General features: G+C 45.4%; 1 protein-coding gene across 1 annotated transcript in view; it reads left to right on the top strand.

The window, feature by feature from the left end:
- Positions 1 to 20,833: 20,833 nt before the first annotated feature.
- The window catches only part of LOXL2 (lysyl oxidase like 2), a 69,747-nt gene continuing 68,071 nt past the window's right edge, over positions 20,834 to 22,509 (top strand). The window contains 1 exon segment of the mRNA XM_014466186.2: positions 20,834 to 21,254. Within this exon segment, the coding sequence (XP_014321672.1) occupies positions 20,900 to 21,254 (355 nt within the window). The 5' untranslated portion in view covers positions 20,834 to 20,899.

Below are 22,509 nucleotides of genomic sequence, written 5' to 3'. Positions count from 1 at the left end.
CTTTGTGAATAAATTTTTTTAACATTTCTTTTAAAAAAATATATTTCTTTATTGATTTCAGAGAGGAAGGGAGAAGGAGAGGGAGATAGAAACATCAACGATGAGAGAGAATCATTGATTGGCTGCCTTCTGCACGCCCCCTACTGGGGATCGAGCCCGAAACCCAGGCATGTGCCCTTGGCTGGAATCGAACCTGGGACCCTTCAGTCCACAGGCTGATGCTTTATCTACTGAGCCAAGCTGGATGTTTTTTAACTTTTTCAGGTAGATACCCAGAAAAAGGATTGCTGGGTTTGCTGGGTCATATGGTAACTCTCTTCTTAATTTTTTGAGGAACTGCCATACTCGTGTGAGTAGATTCTTAAACAAAAAGTAGGTGTTCAGAGGGTGGATATGTAATATCCTAAACCAGGGAACAGCAAGTCCAAAGGCAGGGTACTGTGAAAGCAGGTGTCTCTGGGAACATACACACTCAGGTCACTGTGGCTAGAGGTAAGGATTCGGGTTTAAAGCTGGTGCGTGTCATGTTAAAGACAGTGGGAGTCATGCCATGTTATTCCAATAAGAATATTAGAATCATTCTTAGAAGGAGGCCCAGAAAAGCATGTATAACATTGATCAGGCCCAAAGGTAGCTGAGAAAGCCTGCTTTCCTCAGGAAGAGCAAGAACTTAAAGGTCTCTGGGTATATGCCACTACTCTCTGGATGCCATTATCTCCAGGAATGAGTGCCAGTGACACGCTACCGCTGGCATTGTGCAGCCGAGCCTGGCCAGCTTTGGTGATGTGGCAGTTGGTGCCTGCTATTGCTCACTGGGCTTCTGGAAGGGAGACAGCGTTTCTATGGAAAACAGAAGCCCAGATCGCAGGCTCTTAACAAACTCCTACCCCCGACCACTGTAGCCAGACATTTCTAGACAAGCCAAAGATGGGTGTGGTCTCTTCCTCCCTCTGGGTCCCTGAGTCTCGATCTCATCTGAGGGTCTCAACCTGAAGAAGTGACTGTTGGCCCAGGTTACATCGCTTGGATGAGAGCCTGGCCTGGAAACTCCAGGAGCACAGAAGGTGTTCAAAGCCAAGAGTGAGCCCTGCTGTGATTAATGTTCCCTGAGGCACGAGGAAACTAAACAGGAAGGGCTTCGGGAAACCATCACTTAGGAACTGAGCTCACAAGATGCCACCTTGACCACTTTGGAGGGACCATCTCTTAGAAAAACTGGGTTGTTTGTCTTCCTGGTGTTGAGTTGTATACATTCTTTATATATTTGGAGATTAACCCCTTATCAGATGAATCATTGGCAAATACGTTCTCCCATACAGGGGGCTCCCATTTCATTTTGTTGATGGTTTCTTTTGCTGTGCAGAAGCTTTTGAGTTTGATGTAGTCTCATTTGTTTATTTTTTCCTGTGTTTCCCTTGCCCTTAGAGACATATTGGCAAAATATTGCTCCGAGAGATGTCTGAAATTTTACTGCCTATGTTTTCTTCTGGATTTTTATGGTTTCACAACTTATGTTTAAGTCTTTTATCTATTTTGAGTTTATTCTTGTGTATGGTATAAGATGGTGGTCTAGTTTCTTTTTCTTTCTTTCTTTTTTTTTTTTTTTTTTTTTTTTTTTGCATGTACCTGTCCAATTTCCCCAACACCATTAATTGAAGAGACTGCTTTTACTCCATTATATGCTTTTGCCTCCTTTGTCAAATATTAATTGACCATAAAGGCATGCGTTGATTTCTGGCCTCTCTGGGTTTTTGTTTGTTTTGTTTTTTAATATATTTTTATTGATTTCAGAGAGGAAGGGAGAGGGAGAGAGATAGAAACTTCAATGATGAGAGAGAATCATTGATTGGTTTCCTCCTGCACACCCCCTACTGGAGATTGAGCCTGAAACCTGGGTATGTGCCCTGACCAGGAATTGAATCATGACCGCTTGGTTCACACGTCAACGCTCAATCACTGAGCCACATCAGCGGGGCTGGGCTCTCTGTGGTTTTGTTTGTTTGTTTTTGGTTAATCCTCACCCAAGGATACTTTTCCATTGATTTTTAGAGAAGATACTTTCCATTGATTTTTAGATTCTTAATGGAAGGGAGCGGGAGAGACAGAAATATTGATGTGAGAGAGACACATCATTGGTTGTCTCCCGCACAAGCCCCAACTAGGGCCAGGGATTGAGCCTGCAACCAAGGTCCGTACTCTTGACCAGAATCAAACCCGGTACCCTTCAGTCTGCAGGCCAACACTCTGTTCACTGAGCAAAACCAGGTAGGGCTGGGCTCTTTGTTTTGTTCCATTGATCTATATGCCTTCTTGTGCCAGTACCACTCTGTTTTTATTACAGTGGCTTTGTAGTATAGTTTGATTTCTGCCATTATGATCCCTCCAACTTTGTTCTTCTTTCTTAAGATTGCTGAGGCGATTTGGGGTCTTTTTTTTTTTTTTTTTTTGGTTCCATATACATTTTTGGAATATTTGCTCTAGATCTGTGAAAATATGCCATTGGTATTTAATTGCATTGAGTCTATAGATTGCTTTGTGTAGTATGAACATTTTAATGATGTTAATTCTTCCATGAACATGGTATATGCTTCCTCTATTTCTTTCTTTAATGTCCTACAGTTTTCTGAGTATAGGTCTTTTACCTCCTTGGTTAAGTTTATTCATAGGTACCTTATTTTTTTGTTGCAATAGTAAGTGGAATTGTTTTCTTCCTTTCTCTTTCCGAGAGTTCATTATTAGTGTATGAGATTTCACTGATTTCTGGATATTAACTTTGTATCCTGCTATTTTGCTGAATTCATTTATTAGATCTAGTAGTTTTTTTGTTGGAGTGCTTAGGGTTTTCTATGTACAATATCATGTCATCTGCAAATAATGACAGTTTTACTTCTTTCTTTCTAATTTGGATGCCTTTTTTCTTCTTATCTGATCGCTGTGGCTAGGACTTCCAATACTATGTTGAATAAGAGTCGAAAAAACGGACATTTCTGTCTTGTTCCTGATTTTAAGGGAAACACTTTTAGTTTTTGCCCATTGAGAATGATATTGGCTGTAAGTTGTCATATATAGCCTTTATTATGTTAAGGTATATTACCTCTATTCCCACTTAGGATCATGTAATTTTTATTTTATTTTTTTGTTAATCCTCACCAGAGAATATTTTTCCACTGGTTTTTATAGAGTGGAAGAGAGAGGGAAAGACAGAGAGAAACATCAATGTGAGAGAAACACATCGATTGGTTGCCTCCCACACATGCCCCGACCAGGGTCTGGGCTGGGGAGGAGCCTGCAACCAAAGTCTGTGCCCTTGACCTGAATTGAATCCGGGACCTTTTGGTCTGCAGGCTGATGCTCTATCCACTAAGCCAAACCAGCTAGGGCATCACGTAATTTTTATCTTTAATTTTGTTTATGTGATGTATCACATTTATTGATTTGCATATATTATACCACCCTTGCATCCGGGAATAAATTCCGCTTGGTTATGGTGTATGATCTTTTGAGTATATTGCTGCATCCTATTTGCTAATATTTTGTTGAGGATTTTAGCACCTACGTTCATCAGGGATATTGGCCTGCAATTTCCTTTCTTTTTAGTTTCTTTATCTGGTTTTGGAATTAGGATAATGCTGGACTCATAAAAAGAGCTTGGAAGTCTTCCCTCCTCTTGAATTTTTTAGAATAGTTTGAGGATGGTAGTTGTTAGCTCTTCTTTGAATGTTTGGTAAAATTCACTTGTGAAACCATCAGGTCCAGAACTTTTTGTTTGCTGGGAGGTTGTTTTTTTTTTTAATTTATTATTATTATTTTTATTACTACTTCAATTCCATTAGTTGTTATTAATGTATTCAGGTTTTCTGATTCTTCCTGATTCTGTTTTGGAAGATAGTATGATTCTAGGAATTTGTCCATTTTGCCCAGGTTGCCCAATTTGTTGGCATATAGTTGTTCATAGTATTCTCTTACAATCATTTGTATTTCTGTAATGTCAGTTGTTACTTCACCTCTTTCATTTCTGATTTTACTTATTTGAGTCCTCTGTTTCTTAGTGAGTCTGGCTAGTGGTTCTTCATTCTTGTTTATTTTTTCAAAGAATCAAATCTTGGTTTCATTGACCTTTTGTATTTTGTTTTTAGACTCTATGTCATTTATTTCCACTCTGATCCCTGTTATTTCCTTCCTTCTGCTTACTCTGAGCTTTTTTTGTTGTTCTTTTTCTAGTTCGTTTAGGTGTGGGGTTAGATTGTTTATTTGAGATTTTTGTTACTTTGTGAGGTATGCCTGTAATGCTATGAACTTCCCTCTCAGGACTGCTTTTGCTGTGTCCCATCGATTTTGGGTTGTTGTGTGTTCATTTTTATTTGTTATTCCTCACCTAAGGGTATTTTCCATTGTTTTTTTTTTTAGAGGGAGTTGAAGGGAGGGAGAAAGGAGGGAAGAGAGACAGAGAGAAAGTGAGAGAAAGATCAATGTGTCACATCAACTGATTGCCTCCACATGTGTCCCGACTGAAGGACTGAAGCCAGGGATTGAACCTGCAATGCTTTGGTGCCGACACTAATCACTGAGCCACAGGAGCCAGGGCTTTCCGGGTAATATTTTTATTGATTTCAGAGAGGAAGGGAGAAGGAGAGAGAAACAGAAACATCAATGATGAGAGAGAATCATTGATCAGCTATCTCCTGCACCCCCCACCCTCCACTGGGGATCAAGCCTGCAACCCGGGCATCTGCCCTGACTGGGAATCGAACCATGATCTCCAGGTTCATAGATCAATGCTCAACCACTGAGCCATGCCAGCTAGGCTCCAGGTAATTTTTTATTTCTTCCTTGATCTCCCGAGTAACCCATTTATTGTTTAATAACATGCTATTTAGTCTCCATGAATTTGAGGGCTTTTGAGTGTTTTCATTGTAGTTGATATATAGTTTCATACCATTGTGATCTGAGAAGAAAGATGCTTAGTATGATTTGAATATTCTTAAACTTGTTAAGCCTTATTTTGTGTCCTAACATGTGGTTCATCTTTGAAAATGTCCCATGTGCATTTGAGAAGAATGTATATTCTTCTGCTTTGGGTTGAAATGTTCTGTAAATATCAATTAAATCCATCTGATCTAGTATTTCATTTAGGTTGCTGTTTCCTTATTGATATTTTGTCTGGAAGATCTATTCAGTGATATCAGTAGGGTGTTAAAGTCCCCTATTATATTTGTATTGCCATCAATCTCTCTTAAAATCCTCCCGAAATTTTTTTATATATCTGGATGCTCCTGCATTGGGTGCATATATGTTTATCAGAGTTATATCCTCTTGTTGTATCGATCCTTTTAGTATTATGAAGTGGCTTTCATTTTCTCTTGTTATGGCCTTTGTTTTGAAGTCTATTTTGTCAGATATGAATATTGCTACCCCAGCTTTTTTTAATTTTCATTTTCATGGCATATTTTTTTCATCCCTTCACTTTCAGTATGTGAGTTTTTGTTCTGAGGTGGGTTTCTTGTAGACAGCATATATATGGGTCATGTTTTCTTATCCATTCAACTACCCTGTGTCTTTTGATTAGATCATAATCCATTTACATTTAAGGTTATTATTGATAAGTACTTTTTTATTGCCCTTTTTTATTTATACCTATGTCCTATCTCTCTTTATGTCTTCTTCTTAAAACAGCCCCTCTAACATTTCTTGCAATGCTAGTTTGGTGGTAATGAACTCCTTTAGCCTTTTATTTTTTTGGTCTGGGAAGCTCTTTATTTTGCCTTCAATTTTAAAGGATAGCTTTTCTGGATAGAGTAGTCTTGGATTCAGGTCCTTGCTTTTTATTACTTTGAATACTCCATGCCAATCCCTCCTGGCCTGAAGGGTTTCTGTTGAGAAATCAGCTGACAGCCTTATGGGAATTCTCTTGTAGGTACCTAACTGTTCCTCTCTTGCTGCCTTTAAGATTCTCTCTTTGTCTTTAACATTTGCCTTAGGATGTGTCTAGTGTGGTTCTTTTGGGGTTTGTCTTGATTATACTCTCTGTGCTTTCTAGACTTGTGTGACTTTTTCCTTTACAGGTTAGGAAAGTTTTCTGTCATTATCTCTTCAAACAGGTTTTCTATCCCTTGCTCACTTTCTTCTCCTTCTGGGACCCCTATAATATTGTTATGTTTTATGTTCTCCCAACATTCCCTTAAACTATCCTCTTCTTTAAAAAATCTGTTTTCTTTTGTTGCTCTGATTGGGTATTTTTTTCTACCCTGTCTTCCAAATCACTGATTCTATCCACTGCTTCATTCAGCCCACTTTTAATTCCTTACAGTGTGTTCTTGATGCCAGGTGGTATTCTTAATTTCTAACTGGTTCTTATTCACAGTGTCTATGTCCTTTCTCATGCTGATGTAGTTCCCACTAAGTTCCTTGTTCTTACTAAATTCCTTGAGCATCCTTATAACCATTACTTTGAATTCTATGTCTCATAAATTGCTTGCCTTCACTTCATTTACCTCTTTTTCTGGAGATTCCTCCTTGTCTTTCATTTGGAGCCTGCCTCTTTGTCTCCCCATTTTAACTGTCTCTTTGTGTTTGTTTCTACATATTAGATGGAACTGCTATGCCTCCCAGTCTTCATGGGTGGCCTTATGCAGTAAGTGTCCTGTGGGACCCAGTGGTGCAGTCTCTTTGATCTCCTGATCTGGATGCTCTTGGAATGTCCCTTGTGTGGGTTATTTGGGCTTTCCTGTTGTAACTGGGTCTTGATTGTTTCCCCCTTCATGGGTTGGATTTCACCTTAGGCTAGCTGACTGTGAGGCTCAACCCCAAGGTCATGTGAGTTGTTGTACAGGTGCTGAGAAAGAGCCATTGCTGAACCCTCCTTTCTTTCCTCTTCTGCATCAGGAAACAATAGTCTTTAGAATTAAATCACTGTAGGAGACACAGTTGTAGGGGTTTCAACTTTGGTAGTGACACTAAGGCTTCACGCAGAGGAATATGGACTGAGATGCTTAGGTTTAAACCATAAAACGCCTTTAAAATTTATTTTATATTATTGATTTGAGAGAGAGAGAGGAACATTGATTTGTTGTTACACTCACTTATGCATTCATTGGTTGATTCTTGCATGTGCCCTGACCAGTGGATCAAACCCACAACCTCGGCGTATCGGAATGATGCTCTGACCAATTGAGCTATTGGGCCAGGCATATAGTAGTATCGCCTTTAAGAAGCAGCACTGATTTGGGATTTTCCCTACCCTTCTTTATGGGCTATGTGTTGTAGAGATAAGATTTGTCTCTTACAGACACTATATATTTGGCTCTCTCTTCCTGATCCAATTTGAGTGTCGCCAGCAGGCACATTTTAAAGTGTTTAAAATTGTATCCTCAGCCTGGCCAGGAAACAGCCTGGTCAAAATGAGATTCCACCCAGAGCTAGACGTGGATTGTGGGGAACCCCCATCGGTCATAACAAATTATTCCTCACAAAGGCCTCTTTCTGGAAGCTGAAAAAAAATTCAGCTTTGCATGCCTACCTTCTCACCATTAAACTGTGTCCTGAACATTCATGCTCTGTGGCCAGAAAGAGATGGGACTGAGGTGAAATCTTTGGCCCGGAGCCCAATGGACCAGCCCTGGCCAAGTATGTTGTCAAAGTCGGTGATCTTGTCTGATGTGGTTCAGAAGGGCCCCCTTGTCTGCCACTCACTTCCTTCATCCTCTGAGCACACCCCATTCACCCAAAACAGCCCTCCTCCACAAAGGAATGTGTTCCATGTGTTCCAGAGCAGCACCCAGACCACAGCTGGGGTAGCCCCTCTGTGGTGCACTCTGGGCCCTGAATGAGAACCATTCATCACTGCTGCTGGTTGAGCAAGGGTCCCTGGTGGCCTGCAGGGGATGGAGTAGACAACTCCCACCACACCCCCTGACCCCAGATCTGCATGCCTACATCTGGCAGAGGCGTTGATTTGACTGTTCCATCTGGGTGAAAGAAGTCAGCTGAGCCCCACACTTCACTGTTGAATACACTAAGCAAGTGCCCTTTTCATCATGGCCACTGCTCTAGCTGGGGAGTGGCATGGTTGTTTATGTGATGCATCCCATTGGCTTAGGCAAGCCAGTTACTGGGAGCTCCAGAGCACACGGTATGGAGCAAGTGATGGGAGGAATGAATCATTTCCCCCACCAGGGGCCTCAGAAGCAGCAGAGCTGTCATGCAAAGCTGGAGCCAGAGTGAGGCCTGCTTTAGGAGGGTCCTATGCCGTGGATAATCATGTTCATGGGTGTAGGGATGGGGGACAGTTTAGAGAATCAGCTTGTGTAAGAACAGTGCGTTTTGCTTAATGTATGAAATGCTCTATGCACAGCAGTGTACAAATTTTACGTGTTTCCCCCACTTATCTGTGTTATTAACTAGGACTCGGTAGGTCACATTGGGCATTTTTTGATTGGGCCACAAAGTGAGATGTCAGTGGGAAGAGGCCACAGTCTGTGATATTGTTTAAGAATGTGCTGGTGAAGTCAGTAGCCACTGGATTTTCAGAAAATATTGCTAGGCAGGCAAGATCTGCACACAGAATGCCTTCTGCAGGTGGATGATGAAATGATTCAAATGGGGTTGCTTTGGAGCAGCGGGGAAGAACATTGGAGTAGCCCCAGGATATCTTGAGACTCAGACATGTTTTGGGGAGCAGGCCTTGCACATTCTTTCTGAGGTAGAGTGATTCAGCTGTCAAACGAGCAACCTAAGAAAAGGACCCTGGAAATTTCCTTTTTACATTTTTCTCTTTTTCCTTTTGGAACCTTGTTGGGTCAAAATTAAGTAAAGGATTTTCAAATATTCATTCACTATCAGTACAATGCCACTCCTGGAATCATAGAAATCATTGTCTCCATAATGTACTAGGAAGTTCCTTGGGTGACATATGCTTTGAAACTCAAGATGTCTTCCAATAAAGGATGTTTATCAAGCAATGGAAGTAACACTGCTCAGGATCAACTGAGAAACTTGGGCAAGATCCAGGCTGAGAACCTCTTTCTCTCCCTCTGGCCATACCCTCAGCCTCAACCCCTCACAGGGCCAGAAGCACAGGTTGGCTCATGTCCTGCTTAAGTCTTATTTGCAGACACTGCAGGCTCCCTGGAGCCCACCCCCCCCCCCCCATTGAACTCAGCACCACTTAGCACCTGCCTAGTTTATATAGCACAAGGGAAGACACCTTTTTATTTAAGTAATTAAGCTTTCTCCAATATTGTGTATTCTTTGGGGCAAATGTTTATTTCTGTTTTTCAAACATATTGTTGCAAGAGATGGATCCAGGAGGGAACTACCTAAGCTCATTCTTGGGAGTTCCCAGTTCCCCAAATAACACTTGGGAAAGTCGGAAGAAAAAAAATTAAATATGACCAATTGCGTAATGCAGCTTAGCATCTTGTAGTTGGCACTTGGACAGCCTGACCCAATTCTAGCAAGCAGTGCCTGTTTGAACCAAAACGTTTGAACCAAAACGTCATATATATTTGTTCATCTTCACCTGAGGATATATTTTTTCCATTTAGAGAGAGTGGAAGGGAAGGGAAGAGACAGGGAGAGAGAAACATCAATGTGAGACAGACACATCCATTGGTTGCCTCCTGCATACACCCCAGCTGGAGCCGGGGATCAAGCCTGCAGCCAAGGAGGTATGTGTCCTTGACCAGAATTGAACCTGTGACCCTTCAGTTCTTGGGTGGAAGCCCTAACCACTGAGCCAAATTGGTTAGGTCTTACCTGATATTTTTTGACCACCTACTATAGGTCAGGAATTTAAGAAATATAATCTTTGATTTTTAATATAAATAGATAGATAGATAGATAGATAGATAGATAGATAGATTTCATAGAGGAAGGGAGAGGGAGAGATAGAAACATCAATGATAAGAGAGAATCATTGATTGGCTGCCTCCTGCACGCCCACTACTGGGGATTGAACCCATATCCTGGGCATGTGCCCTTGACCAGAATGGAATCTGGGACCCTTCAGGCCACAGGCCGATGCTCTATCAACTGAGCCAAATTGACTAGGGCGATTTAAAAAAACAAAACAAAACCAAAACAGTACTGAAAGGTAGGTGTTTCTTGTTTTCCCTTTAAAAATTTGCTTTTAAGTACATATTTCCATTTTATAAAAATACTGAGACTTAGAAAATCGGAGTGTGCCTGAGGTGACAGAGCTAATAAGTAGAAGAAATGGGATTTGAACCCACTTCTGTGTGACTCTCAGTCGGTGGTCCATGTTGCTTACTGGCAATAGAGAGGTGGCCGCCTGTCCGGCCCCTTCTTTGTGGAGAAGATGGGCAGGCTGGCTGGATGAGTCGCTGGATGTGGGGAGCTGATTCTGGCTGCTATTGTCAGAAATGCTTGGGACCTGGAGTAGCAGTGATATGGAGGAATTCTATCCCTGGCTGTTCTAGACACCCCCTGAGGTCCAAGTCCCTCTGTCAGCAAGTTTATACCAGCGTCAACTGTGTGAATGTTGTATCCTCCAAGGAATTGAATTGAATGTAAGAATGTCTTCAACTGCTCAGTCAAGAGTCCCATGAAAACATACTGGGAAAGATCATTTACCACTTTCTGCTGAGCCCTGGCCACACTCCTCTGGCATGTGCTGGCTCTTATTTGTGTCAGTCAAATACTGCAGTCCTTGGGCATCTTGCCTTGAACCCTCTCGTGAGCTAATCTGTGTGAGTAATTAAAACCGTCTGCTCCATAGTTCCTAGACTTCACGTGGGTGAGGTTTTCACAGAATCCTTTCCAAGGTGGGCCTTCCCCCTGTGGGCGGTCCTCCGCGTGCCTGGAGAGGCTTGATGAGACCTGAGCCGCAGAGATGCTGGCTGTGGTCAGGCAGAGGGTGGCCCTGGACTTTCCATGGTGGGTGGTAGTGCAATCTTACTGGTGCAGGCTCTTCCTGGGTTGCCAATGACCTTGGAGATTTTCAAAGGTGAAGGTTGAGAATAGATCTTCCTGTTTAAAAACTCTCCCAACTGCGTATCACATAAATGTTTCCTCCAGGCCTTTTTTATTATTATTTATTTTTATCCTTACCGAAGGATATGTTTTTATTGATTTTAGAGAGAGAGGAGGGAAACACCCATCGTTTGGCTCCCATACGTGCCCCAACTGGGCATCAAACACGCAACCTAGGGCCCTGACTAGGAATCGAACCCACAACTTTTTGGTGTAGGGAACGACACTCCAACCAGCTAAGCCACCTGGCTAAGGGCTCCACCAGGCTTTCTGATGTCTTTAGAGAAGTACAACTCTTTGAGCGAAGAGTAAGAGCAGGTGTGAGGAGGAGAAAAGTGTCCTCCATCAATCCAAATGTCATCAAATGTTCAGAAGGGTCAAAGGAGAATGAATTTACCATATTTGTTTATGATTTGAGACATAGTGTAAGTCTGTGGGGGTTTTTTTATTTGAAATGGAAAACTTTTGTATGACAGCTTTGCATTCTGCTTTTTAAATATTTTTAATTTTATTTTTCAATTACATTCAATATTATTTTGTATTAGTTTCAGGTGTACAGTGGTTGGACAATCATATACATTACAAAGAGATCCCCCTGATATTTCAAGTATCCACCTGGCCCCATACATAGTTATTACAATATTATTGACTATATTCCCTATGCTGTACTTTACATCCCCATGCCTATACCATAACTACCATTTTGTATTTCTTAATCCCTTCACCTTTTTCGCCCTGCCCCCCTCCCCTCTCCCCTTTGGCAACATCAGTCTGTCCAACACACTTTTAACAGCGCCTGACCTGTGCTAGGCCGGGGCCCACATCACCCTGCAACGTTAGCAGAGAGAGGACTTCTTCAGCCACCAGGAAACAGCCTGACCCAGCCTGGTTGGCAGGCGCCCACCTGGCGCGGCTCCAGCACAGCTGTTGCAGGCTGGTGGGAAAAGCCAGGCGCAGAGCCTGTGGGCAGTTCCCGCCTCGGGACCCTGGTAGGACCCTGGTAGGCCATGCCTGCGCCCCGCAGGCTCACACGTGCCGCTGCCCCCGCCCCAGCCACAGGACCACCCGGGCCCGAGCTCCTATGGACTGCAGAGTCCGTCCCGGTGCCGCCCTCAGCAGTTGGACTGACATTGTGCCACCTGCCTCCTCTGCACCTCCAGCCAGGGCTCAGGTCTAAATACATCATCTGGGTGGCAGGTGGCCCATGCTGCCAATGCCCAGGTGAACCAGCTGAGCTGCAGCGGTGGGACCATCCTGAGCTGGTTCCCCACAGGCCACCTCACCCCCTGCAGCTAGGGTCTGGGATGGAGGGGCTGCACCTGAGCTCAAGCTCAGACCCGCAACAGCCCCCAGGAAACATCCTGACCTATCCTGGTTGGCAGGCGCCCACCAGGGGAGCGGGCAAGGCCTTGGGTCTGCAGTGGGTTATGGTAGAATGAAGGCCTCGTGGAAGGGGTGGCCCAACACTCCATCTACCCAAGCTCTGCTCTGGACCTTGGCTTCTACCTGAAAGTTTTTCGCTCCTGAGGGCTGCATGGATGCCCATGAAAAATGAATTTTGACAAAGCATTAAGGGAAAGATGGACATTTTGTTTTTTAAATGTTCAGTTTCTTTAAATATATATATATATATATATATATTTTTATTGATTTCAGAGAGGAAGGAAGAGGGAGAGAAAGTGATAGAAACATCAATGATGAGAGAGAATCATTGATCGGCTACCTCCTGCTGCCCCCCACTGGGGATTGAGCCTGCAACCTGGGCATGTGCCCCTGACAGAATCAAACCCGGGACCCTTCAGTTCACAGGCCGACCCTCTATCCACTGAGCCAAACCAGCTAGAGCAAATGAAAGATGAGCATTTAATAGAAAAAGGGATAAAAAACATGAAGAGGCAATTTCCTAAAAAAAGCAATATAAGTGACCAATAAGCGGGGGTGGGGGGGGTCAGGGGGGCGCGAGGCTCAACCTCACTAGCAACAAAAGAAATGCTAGTCAAGACAAGATACCTTTTTCTGCTTACCAGGTGGGAGAAAGTTTGAAAACATGGTCATAGCTGGAATGTTTGAGGATATGGGGAACCTACATCCTGCCGTTGACATGAATATTGGCACAGTCTTTCTGAAGGGCAGTTAATATACAAAAGTGTTCACTTTTCACCAGCTCTTTGACCCAGCAATTTTACTATTGGGAATTTATTCCAAGACGATGGACAGTTTAGCGACAAAGATATTAATTTCAAACATCTTTATACCAGTAAAAACAAAAAATAGTGATAGCCCTGGCCAGGTAGCTCAGTTGGTGAGAGCGTCATCCTGATACTCCAAGGTTGTGGGTTCGTTCCCCGATCTAGACACATACAAGGAGCAACCGCTGAATGCATGAATAAGTGGTACAACAAACTGATGTTTCTCTCTCTCTCTCTCTCTCTCTCTCTCTCTCTCTCTCTCTCTTTCTCTCTCTCTCTCTCTCTCTCTCTCTCTCTCTCTCTCTCTCCAATCAATAAATTAAAAATTAAGAAAAAAAGTGATAAGATTATTGTAACCGAAACCCAAGTTCTGTTGCCTGCCGCCACAAAAACCAAACTCGTTACACAGAGGGGGGCTCTTGTCACAAAGCCCATCTCCCCATCCCAGAGCAGGCAGAGGTTTTTGTAAGGAGGGGGAGGCAAGTCAGAACAAAGAGATCAAGGGGTGGGGGTTGAAAAGTTCTCTACGTGCAGGCCAGTCATTCCCATCAGGACCTGGAAACGGGTCAAGAGATGGTCTGTTGTGCGTCATCCTGGCCTTCATCATCCTGGTTCTCTGAAGGTCAGCAAACTTCCCGGAACTGGGCTCACTGCAGGCTGGAGTCTTTATCTTCTGGTTAGTTCCTAGGCTTCTTATACAAACATGCTGCAAGCTACCTGTTAGTCAGAGTCAGCATCTACAGAAACAATGTCAAATGAATGGTGGGGTGGGTTACAGTTCCCACTGCTACATTATAAGATGGAATATTGAGGCCCTAGCTGGTTTGGGTCAGTGAATAGAGCTCGGCCTGTGGACTGAAGGGCACATACCTGGATTTCGGGCTTGATCGCCAGTAGGGAGTGTGCAGGAGGCAGCTGATCAATGATTCTCTTGCATCATTGATGTTTCTATCTTTATCTATCCCTTCCTCTCTGAAATCAATAAAAATATATTTAAAAAAATATTGAATACTGTGTAATAAAAGTTACGTAAAATAAGAGACAATGAGGCATAATGTTTGCAATATACTGAGAAATGTGAAGAGCAGTTTACAAAGCACTATGTAGATGATTCCAGTTTTTTTAAATTTTATTTTATTGTTGAAAGTATTACAGATGTCCCCTCTTTTCCCCTCTCTGCCCTGCCTCCACCCATTTCCCACCCCACCCCACGCCTTCCCCTGCCTATTGTCTGTGTCCATGGGCTTATAAATTCTTTGGTTAATTTCTTCCCACCCTCCTTCCCGCCCTCCCTCAGATCTGTTAGTCTGTTTCACGCTTCCATGTCACTGGTCCTATCTTGTTCATCAATTTATTTTGTTCCTTACACTCCACATATAAGTGAGATCATGTGATATTTGATGATTCCAATTTTGAAAAGCAAATATTTATGTACAGAAAAGGGTTGTAAGAGGTACACACCACAGTGGTATTAACAGTTACCTCTGACAGTGGTGCTGCAAATGATTTTCTTTCTTTTGCTTATGGCATTGTCCACATTTTTATCACCAGCTGGTATAACTTTGGCAATAAGAAGCAACAACAACAAAACCCCATAAAAGTTATTTTTAAAAGAGGAGAGAAGCAGCTGGGTGCGATCATTTACAATTCCCCAGAGCAAGGAGTAGGAGAAAGCCGTACAAAAGAAGCAAACATTTCAGGAGCACTTTTCTAGAAAGATTTAGGAGTTGAACACTGGCCATTCCCACAGATTAGAGATTCCAAGATGATGGGTGGAGCAGTTTATAGATATACACACCCAGAGATTAAGATTTCTTTTTTAAAAATGAAGGAACACTTCTTTTCATTTCTTTTTGAGATAAGAATAGGGGGACTGGAGGCCTCTGTAGCTCTGGTGAGAGGGAGACCGTGGGAGGTAGTAGGCACGGGCTGGCCTGCGGGGAAGCTGTCTGGGGCAGTAAGCACAGCGGCGAAGGACGCAGCCCAGGTCAGCCTGCTGCCCTCGTCCACATCCTCACTTGCCACTTACCATTGGTGCAACCTCAGGCAACTCGCTGAACCCCTCTATGCTTCCTATCCTCCTGGGCTAACAATGGTGTTTATTAAGTGAATGAATGCCCTAATAGTTCATTTTCCCTTTTATCACATTTGCAAATATTTGTAGATTTTCTAGCTATTCTCTTATCATTGGTTTATAGCTTAATTCTATTATAGTCAGGCAACACATTCGGTGTGATTTCATTAAATGTGGTGAATCTTGCTTGATGACCCAACTTACGGTCCCTTGGGGTTAATTTTGCATGTGAACTTGAAGTGAATCTGTCATCTGTAGTCCTTGAATACGGTTGATAGAACCTTGTCAATTAGTCACGTTTGTTAATCATGTCCTTCACATCTTCAGTGCAAGGATCTTTTTGCCTGCTTCCATCAGTGACTGACAGAGGTGTGTAGAACCTCCCTCTAGGATTACAGATTTCTCAATTTTTTCCTGTTACATCTGTCAATATTTATTTTATTCATATTGAATCTTTGTCTTCTTGGCAGATTGGCTCTTGCATCAGCATAATCTGTCCCTTTTTGTCTACAGTAGTGTTTCTTGTCTAAAAGTAACTTTATCTGACTTCGTACCAGTTATTGTGTGCATTGAATATCTTTTTCCATCCTTTTACTGTAAACCTCTGTCTTCTGAAAAAACATAAAGTAATATTGTTTTGTTAAATCATCTGATGTCATTCTTGATATATTTGGGTTTAAATCCACCATCTTACTATTTTTTTTTATTGTGACAACTATTTTGTGTTACTTTTTCCTCTACTTTAATTTGGATTAATCAGTATCTGTAATAATAAAAGCATAATATGCTAATTAGACCGGATAGCCTGGCGTCCTTCTGGATGAAGTTGTGGTGGCGAGGGCCGAGGCAGAGGCGGTTAGAGGTGATGAGGCAGGCAGGCGAGTGGTTAGGGGTGATGAGGCAGGCAGGCATAGTGGTTAGGGGCGATCAGGCAGGCAGGCATGGTGGTTAGGGGTGATCAGGCAGGCAGGCAGGCAAGCAGTTAGGAGCCAGCGGTCCTGGATTGCAGGATTGGGCCTAAACTGGCAGTTGGACATCCCCGAGGGGTCCTGGATTGGAAGAGGGTGCAGGCCGGGCTGAGGGATCCCTCCCCCTTGCACGGGTTTTGTGCACCGGGCCTCTAGTTTTTTTATAATTTCATCACCCCTCCCCTTAGTACCCTCTTCATGCTACTTTGCTTTTACTCTTATGGTGATTACAACATGCACCTATTAGACTTTACAAAGTCTAATAGAAAATAGTACTTTTCCCACTTCCAGACAATGCAAGAACCTTGAAACGCGGTTCATTTAACCCCCTCCTACCTTTTGTGCTGTTGTTGCCATGCTTTTAATGATGCATAGACAGGGGTGGGCAAAATGAGCTTTACAGTTGTGGGTATGCAAAACAGAGTTTATTCTTGTATTATTATTAGTTATTAATTATTGTATTACTTATTTGTATTATAACTGTAAACCTACTTGTGCCCACCCATATTTTAAACCCCATGAGTCATTTTATTGTTTTCACAAGGTTGATCCTCATTTAGATTTACCTACATAGCTGCCCCTCCTATACCCTCATTCCTCCTGCTCCTCCATACTAATATTTTGGATCAGTTTTCCTTTGGCCTGAAGAACTTTTTTTACTATTAACATTTTATGGATCCTCTGCTAACAAATTCTCTCCGTTTTTGTTTGTCTGCAGTGTCATTGTTTTACCTTCATTCTCTCCAGCAGTTCCAGAATTCTAGGTTCACTGCTATTGTTTTCATCCTTTTGAAAATGTCATGCCATTGCCTCCCTCGTCTCCTTGTTTTCTGTTAAGAGTTCAGCTGTTGGTCTTCTGTTGCTCCTTTGGAGGTAATGCTCCTTTTATACTCTGGCTGCTTTTAAGGTTTTCTGCCTTGGATTTTCTGCAGCTGGGTTTTGACGTGCTCAGAGGTGGTTTCTATGTAAACTATACTGCTTGGGCTGATAATCTGTCATCAATTTTAAATAATTCTTGGCTGTTATCTCTTCAAACAGTTCTTTCCTACGTTCTCTCTCTCCTCTCCTGGGGAATTCCAAGTATGTGGATGCCAGAGCTTTCTAACAATAGAACACAGCTCTGCTCTAACTTGGGCCCCTTCCACTCCAGCCCGGGCCTAATTAACAGAGCCCCACCTCCTGTTAGAAGGCTCTGAACTCCTGGTTTTGTTCTGGGAGGCTGCCCCAAGCAGGCTCCTCAGCCTCCTGGCCAATGCCTAGGGAACTGGTGAATGCCTGGAGGGGAAAAGCAGACAGAGGTGCTGGGCTCACCTCAGTGCACTTCCTATCTCTTGGGATTCTTGACTCTTGCTGCCTCTAGGGTTCCAGTGTCTTCAAATGTATGCCTTCAGAACTTTATCTGCCTATTCCAGTTGTTCTTGTCCAGTTTATCTAATACAAGCTGGTCTGCTGAAGCCAGAAACATGAGGTGCTGTGTGTAAATGACACAGTGATGGCTTTTGCCCCTTGGGGCTGCGGGTTTGGTAGAGCCTGGCATGACAACAGTATAAAGCACAAGCAAAATGCTATTTTTAAGGGAACCAGAGAAGACATTCATTAGAATCTGGGAAGGTTTCCTTGAAGAATGGGAAGGCTCATGACCTAGGCTCTTTGGAGGAAAGGGAAGGAATGGAAAAGGAGACACATTGTGGAACAACTGAAACCAAATACAGGCTGATCTGATGGGATAGATGACATGGGAAGGGCTGGAGTGGGGGCAGGGAGAGAAGTGTAGTTGGAACTGAAGCCAGGAAATGTAGATACATACCAGATTGAAAGGTGTCTATGTCCCAGGCCGAATTTAGATATTGTAGAATCAATTTTTTATTTATTTTTTATTTTTGTTAATCTTCACCCAAGGATATTTTTTTCCATAGATTTTTTTTAGAGAGAGTAGAAGAGAGAGAAAGGGAGGAAGGGTGATGAGGGGGGGGGGGGGGGAGAAAGAGAGAGAGAGAGAGAGAGAGAGAGAGAGAGAGATTTTGATTGCCTGCCTCCCACTCATGTCCTAAATGGGGCTGGGGATCAAACCTGCAACCCAGGTACGTGCTCTTGACTGGGAATCGAACCCGAGATCCTTCAGTGTGTGGGACTGATGCTGTAACCACTGAGAAACCACAGCCAAGGTGGAGTTTGGATGTTTTCTATATGTGATGGTGAATTGTTGACGTTTTGGTAGCTTGGGAGTGACGAGTTCTGGCTCTGCCTGCAGTCATGGTGCAACTCTGGTGAAGCCCTTAGCCTTCTCTGCTTCCTAATTTTCTCTTTTGTAAAATAAGAATCATAATCTCTGTCTCCTCCACTCATGCCTCAGCCTCTAGTGAGGGTAGATGAGCTCCCGCATGCAAACGCGCTCTGATGGGCAGGGCAGGGGAAGCCAGGATGCTTTCCTTCAGGGCCCAGCTTTGGTCTGAAGGGACTATCACAGGAACCTATAACCCTCTGGCCTTGTTAGTGAGTCATGGGAGAAGGATGGCTGGATGTTCAGTGAAACTGAGCTTCCACAGTCCTCAGTCCTGCCTGTCCCCTGAGCGCTGTCATCTCCGCCCCAGCACCCACCATGGGGAGGGGCCCTGACGGGCCATCCCTGCGGCTGTGAAACTGCCTCTCGCCAAGTGACATCATCCCTCCTGGGCAGCTCTGGGCAGTTGATGGTGGTGAGCCATGAGGAGTACGATTAGCCTACCCTCTGGACCTGGTTAAAATGAAATGTACGATGTCACCCTTTAGTTTCCACCTCCTGGTCCTGGTTTTGTTTTGGGGGGCCCATATGCCAAGCATATTTCCTTTTCCACGAGACACACCTGCAGTCCCTTTAAGATAGTTGTTCCCTCTCTCTGAATTATGAAAGGGCACATGGTCTTGTTTTATGACCTTACTCTGGAACTCTGGGAGGCAGGCTCTGTCTGGGCCTGGTGACCATGATCTTGAGAATTTTAAATTTTTATTTATCAGATGCTCCTATAGTGTTTATTAGATGTCATTCATTCCACCTTCAGAACAATGCTATGAGCTAGATATAATTATCATCCACTCCACATACGGGAAACTGAAGCGCAGAGAAGGGAAGCATTTTGCCCAAGGTCGTAGAGCTAGTAAGGGCCAGAATGCGGATTCAAACTCCGATTATCTGGCTCCAGAATCCGCTCTTCCCCACTCTGCTGTGCAGCCCTCCTTTCCCCGGTGACAGGCCACTCGGCCTCTTTTCCGTTTGCCCTGAAGAACTCTATGCCTCTCCTCTGTGCAAAGAGCAGGCCGCTCTCAGCCCTGCACCCCTCAGGGTCAGGATCCATGAACTGTCACCAGGGCACCCTTGGCCTCCCCGAGGGTGAGATGTGCGTGAAGGCTGCATTCCGAGGCTGCTGCTTGCAGAAGCCACAGTTCAGCCAAGGATAAGCCCTGTGTCCAGCTGTTCAAGGGGCTTTGCTACTGACCTTCTCACTCCGCGGCCTCGGCCGTCTCGTGGTCCACAGTATAAGACATGCTGCGGCCAGAGGCACGGTGGGCGCGTGCTGGTGTCTGAAGGCAGAGCCCAGGGGGTCAGATGTGTGCGCAGAGGGAACAGCTGCCCAGGAGCAAGTAGGGACAGACTCCAGGCCTCCCGCTGTTATTCTCAGCCCCCGGAAGAGGCTACTTCCATCCAGGTCAGCGAAGGTCCAGAGGGAGGGAGGACCTTACATGGGAGTCCCTGAGAGTCATGTAGCATTTCCCCAGCGGCTTGGGCCCTGGAACAAATCACCCTCTCATTCAAGAAACAGGTCCATGAACCTATACTGTTCACTCTGGAGGAGCCAGAGAAGTCCTGCCCTTAAGTTTGTGACCTATCTGGGGACGTCTGGGAAGGGTGAGAAGAATGTCTAGATAATAAGCCTGTCTTGGAAGCGGATGTTGCCTAAGGAGGGATTTGAGCTGGGCCCTGGAGATTGAGAAGGTGTAAGAGGTGGGGAGAGAGAGAGTGCTGGGGACCTTCTGCTAGCCCTTCCCACCTGCTCTCTCCCTCCACCATCCCCTGTGCCCAGGAGGCCAACCCATGCAGACTCCACCAATGGGCTTGGGTTTGCCCAATGGGAGGCACCGGAGGGGAGAGAGGAGGAGAGTGAGGCCCCTGCCTCTGTTGCTGTGGGTTGGCTCTGAGATCCCTCCCTAAGGCCACAGCTCCAAACAGGTGGCCCTCTGAGCTTAGCCACTCCGCCAGCTCTGGTAACCACGTCCTCCCTGTGCTTCCAGCCTGGGTGCCAACAGCGCCTCTCTATGTCCAGCCCGGGTATTACTGTTATCTCTGCTCCTGGCTCTGTAAATAGCCTTTTAAAACACTCGCCTCAAATTAAGTCTTCGTGTGCTTCATTTTCTGCCAGGAACCTTGTGGGGAAAAAGGCAATTCAGAGATAGGGGAAGCTGGGTGGGCAGAGGGGGAGGGAGTGCACAGACCTTTCTGGCTGAAATGAAAGGTGGGAGAAGAGAGGAGGTTGGAGTCTCCAGTGTGAAGGGCTTTAACTACTAAGCAAAAGAGTAGGAAGTCCCTGGAGATTCTGGAGAGTTCTGTAACCGGCATCTCTCCTCTCTTCTAGGAGCTCCTGCCTGTAGCCCGAAGCACCCACTGCCCTCCCCGCTCTGAGAGGCTGTCCAGCCAGAGGGTAGGCATGGCGAGGCTGGGAGGCCCCTGCCTCTGCAGCTGCCTGGCTGTGCTCTCCCTCCTCCCCTTGCGGAGCCTGGCGCAGTACGAGAGCTGGCCCCACTACCCGGAGTACTTCCAGCAGCCCGCGCCCGAGTACCACCGGCCTCAGGTGCCCGCCGATGTCGCCAAGATCCAGCTGCGCCTGGCGGGGCAGAAGAGGAAGCACAGTGAGGGGCGGGTGGAGGTGTACTATCAGGGCCAGTGGGGCACCGTGTGCGATGATGACTTCTCCATCCATGCTGCCCACGTCGTCTGCCGGGAGCTGGGATACGTGGAGGCCAAGTCCTGGACGCCCAGCTCCTCCTACGGCAAAGGGGAAGGTAACACTCTGTGCTTTGAAACTAGTGCGCGTCCCCTGGAAACCCTGGGATGGGCTGCATGCGGTTAGCCTGGGAAAGGAATCTGCAGTCGCTGTCAAGTCTGAATTCCTGATAATTCCATCTGGGCAGCCTTCAGCGTTTGTGCAAGAAGGTGGGAGTGGCGGGGTGCTGGGGAACCCTACAGTGACCAACAGGCCTGCTTGCCAGATTCCCCGGTTTTAGTGTGAAAAGTCTGGTGTCCTCGGTGAACCAAACTGGTGGGTGCCTGAGGCAGGGGCTGAGTCAGTCTGTGCTCCTCTCCCCCAGCATGTGGCCTGGCTGGGGCTGCAGCGGCCAGCAGAGCTGGTGCCTTCCTCCCCACCAACCTTCCAAGGGCTTCCTTCTGCTCTTTCTCACAAAGGCTGCCAGAGGCCACGTTCTGACTCCACACGCTCCTGTCCCTAGTTCAACACTCAGGTGCTATTTTGAGCTTGGCCATAGCAGGAACATAGTTGCTTTGGGTTAATCACTAACTAGAGGCCCAGTGCATGAAATTCATGCACTGGGGGGTGGGGGGTGGGAGGGGGGTCCCCTCTGCCCAGCCTGCACCCTCTCCAATCCGGGACCCCTTGGAGGATGTCCAACTGCCAGTTTAGGCCCAATCCTTAAACAGGCAGTCAGACATCCCTCTCACAATTCTGGACCACTGGATCCTAATCGCTCACCTGCCTGCCTGCCTGGTTGCCTCTAACTGTCCCCCCTCCTCCCTGCCAGCCTGATCACCCCTCACTGCCTCTGCGTGTAGCCTGGTCACCCCTAACTGCCCCTGCTGCCAGACAGGTTGCCCCCAACTGCCCCCCCTCTGGCCTGGTCACCCCTTACTGCCTCTGCCAGCCTAATCGCCCCCAACTGCCCCCCCCCCCCCCGCCAGGGTGGGCCCCCCCAACTACCACCCCTTCTGGGCTTGTTTCCCCAAATAACCCCCAACCCTTTGGCCGGGTGTCCCCCAAGTTCCCCCTGGCAAGGTTTGCACCCCCTGCCGCGAAGGTTAAGAGAATTGGCCCGCCCTTAAAAACCCCCTTTCATACCTGGGTTTTTGAAGGCATTCTTTGAGGGATTGAGAGTTGAGTAGCCCATGACCTGTGTAGAATAAAGAAGGGGGGCAGAGTAAATCATTTTTGACACGCAGGGGCTGGTACCTAATGGACCCAAAAAAACCGTGTGTAGCCGAACTAACATAGAACTTAAAGCCAAAGTGGTAATTTGTCTTGTGGCC

This window comes from Myotis lucifugus, unplaced genomic scaffold, assembly GCF_000147115.1.
Source record: "Myotis lucifugus unplaced genomic scaffold, Myoluc2.0 scaffold_328, whole genome shotgun sequence".
Taxonomy (NCBI): domain Eukaryota; kingdom Metazoa; phylum Chordata; class Mammalia; order Chiroptera; family Vespertilionidae; genus Myotis; species Myotis lucifugus.
Note: the sequence above shows the minus strand (reverse complement) of the source record. Positions and strands in the feature narration are given on the sequence as shown.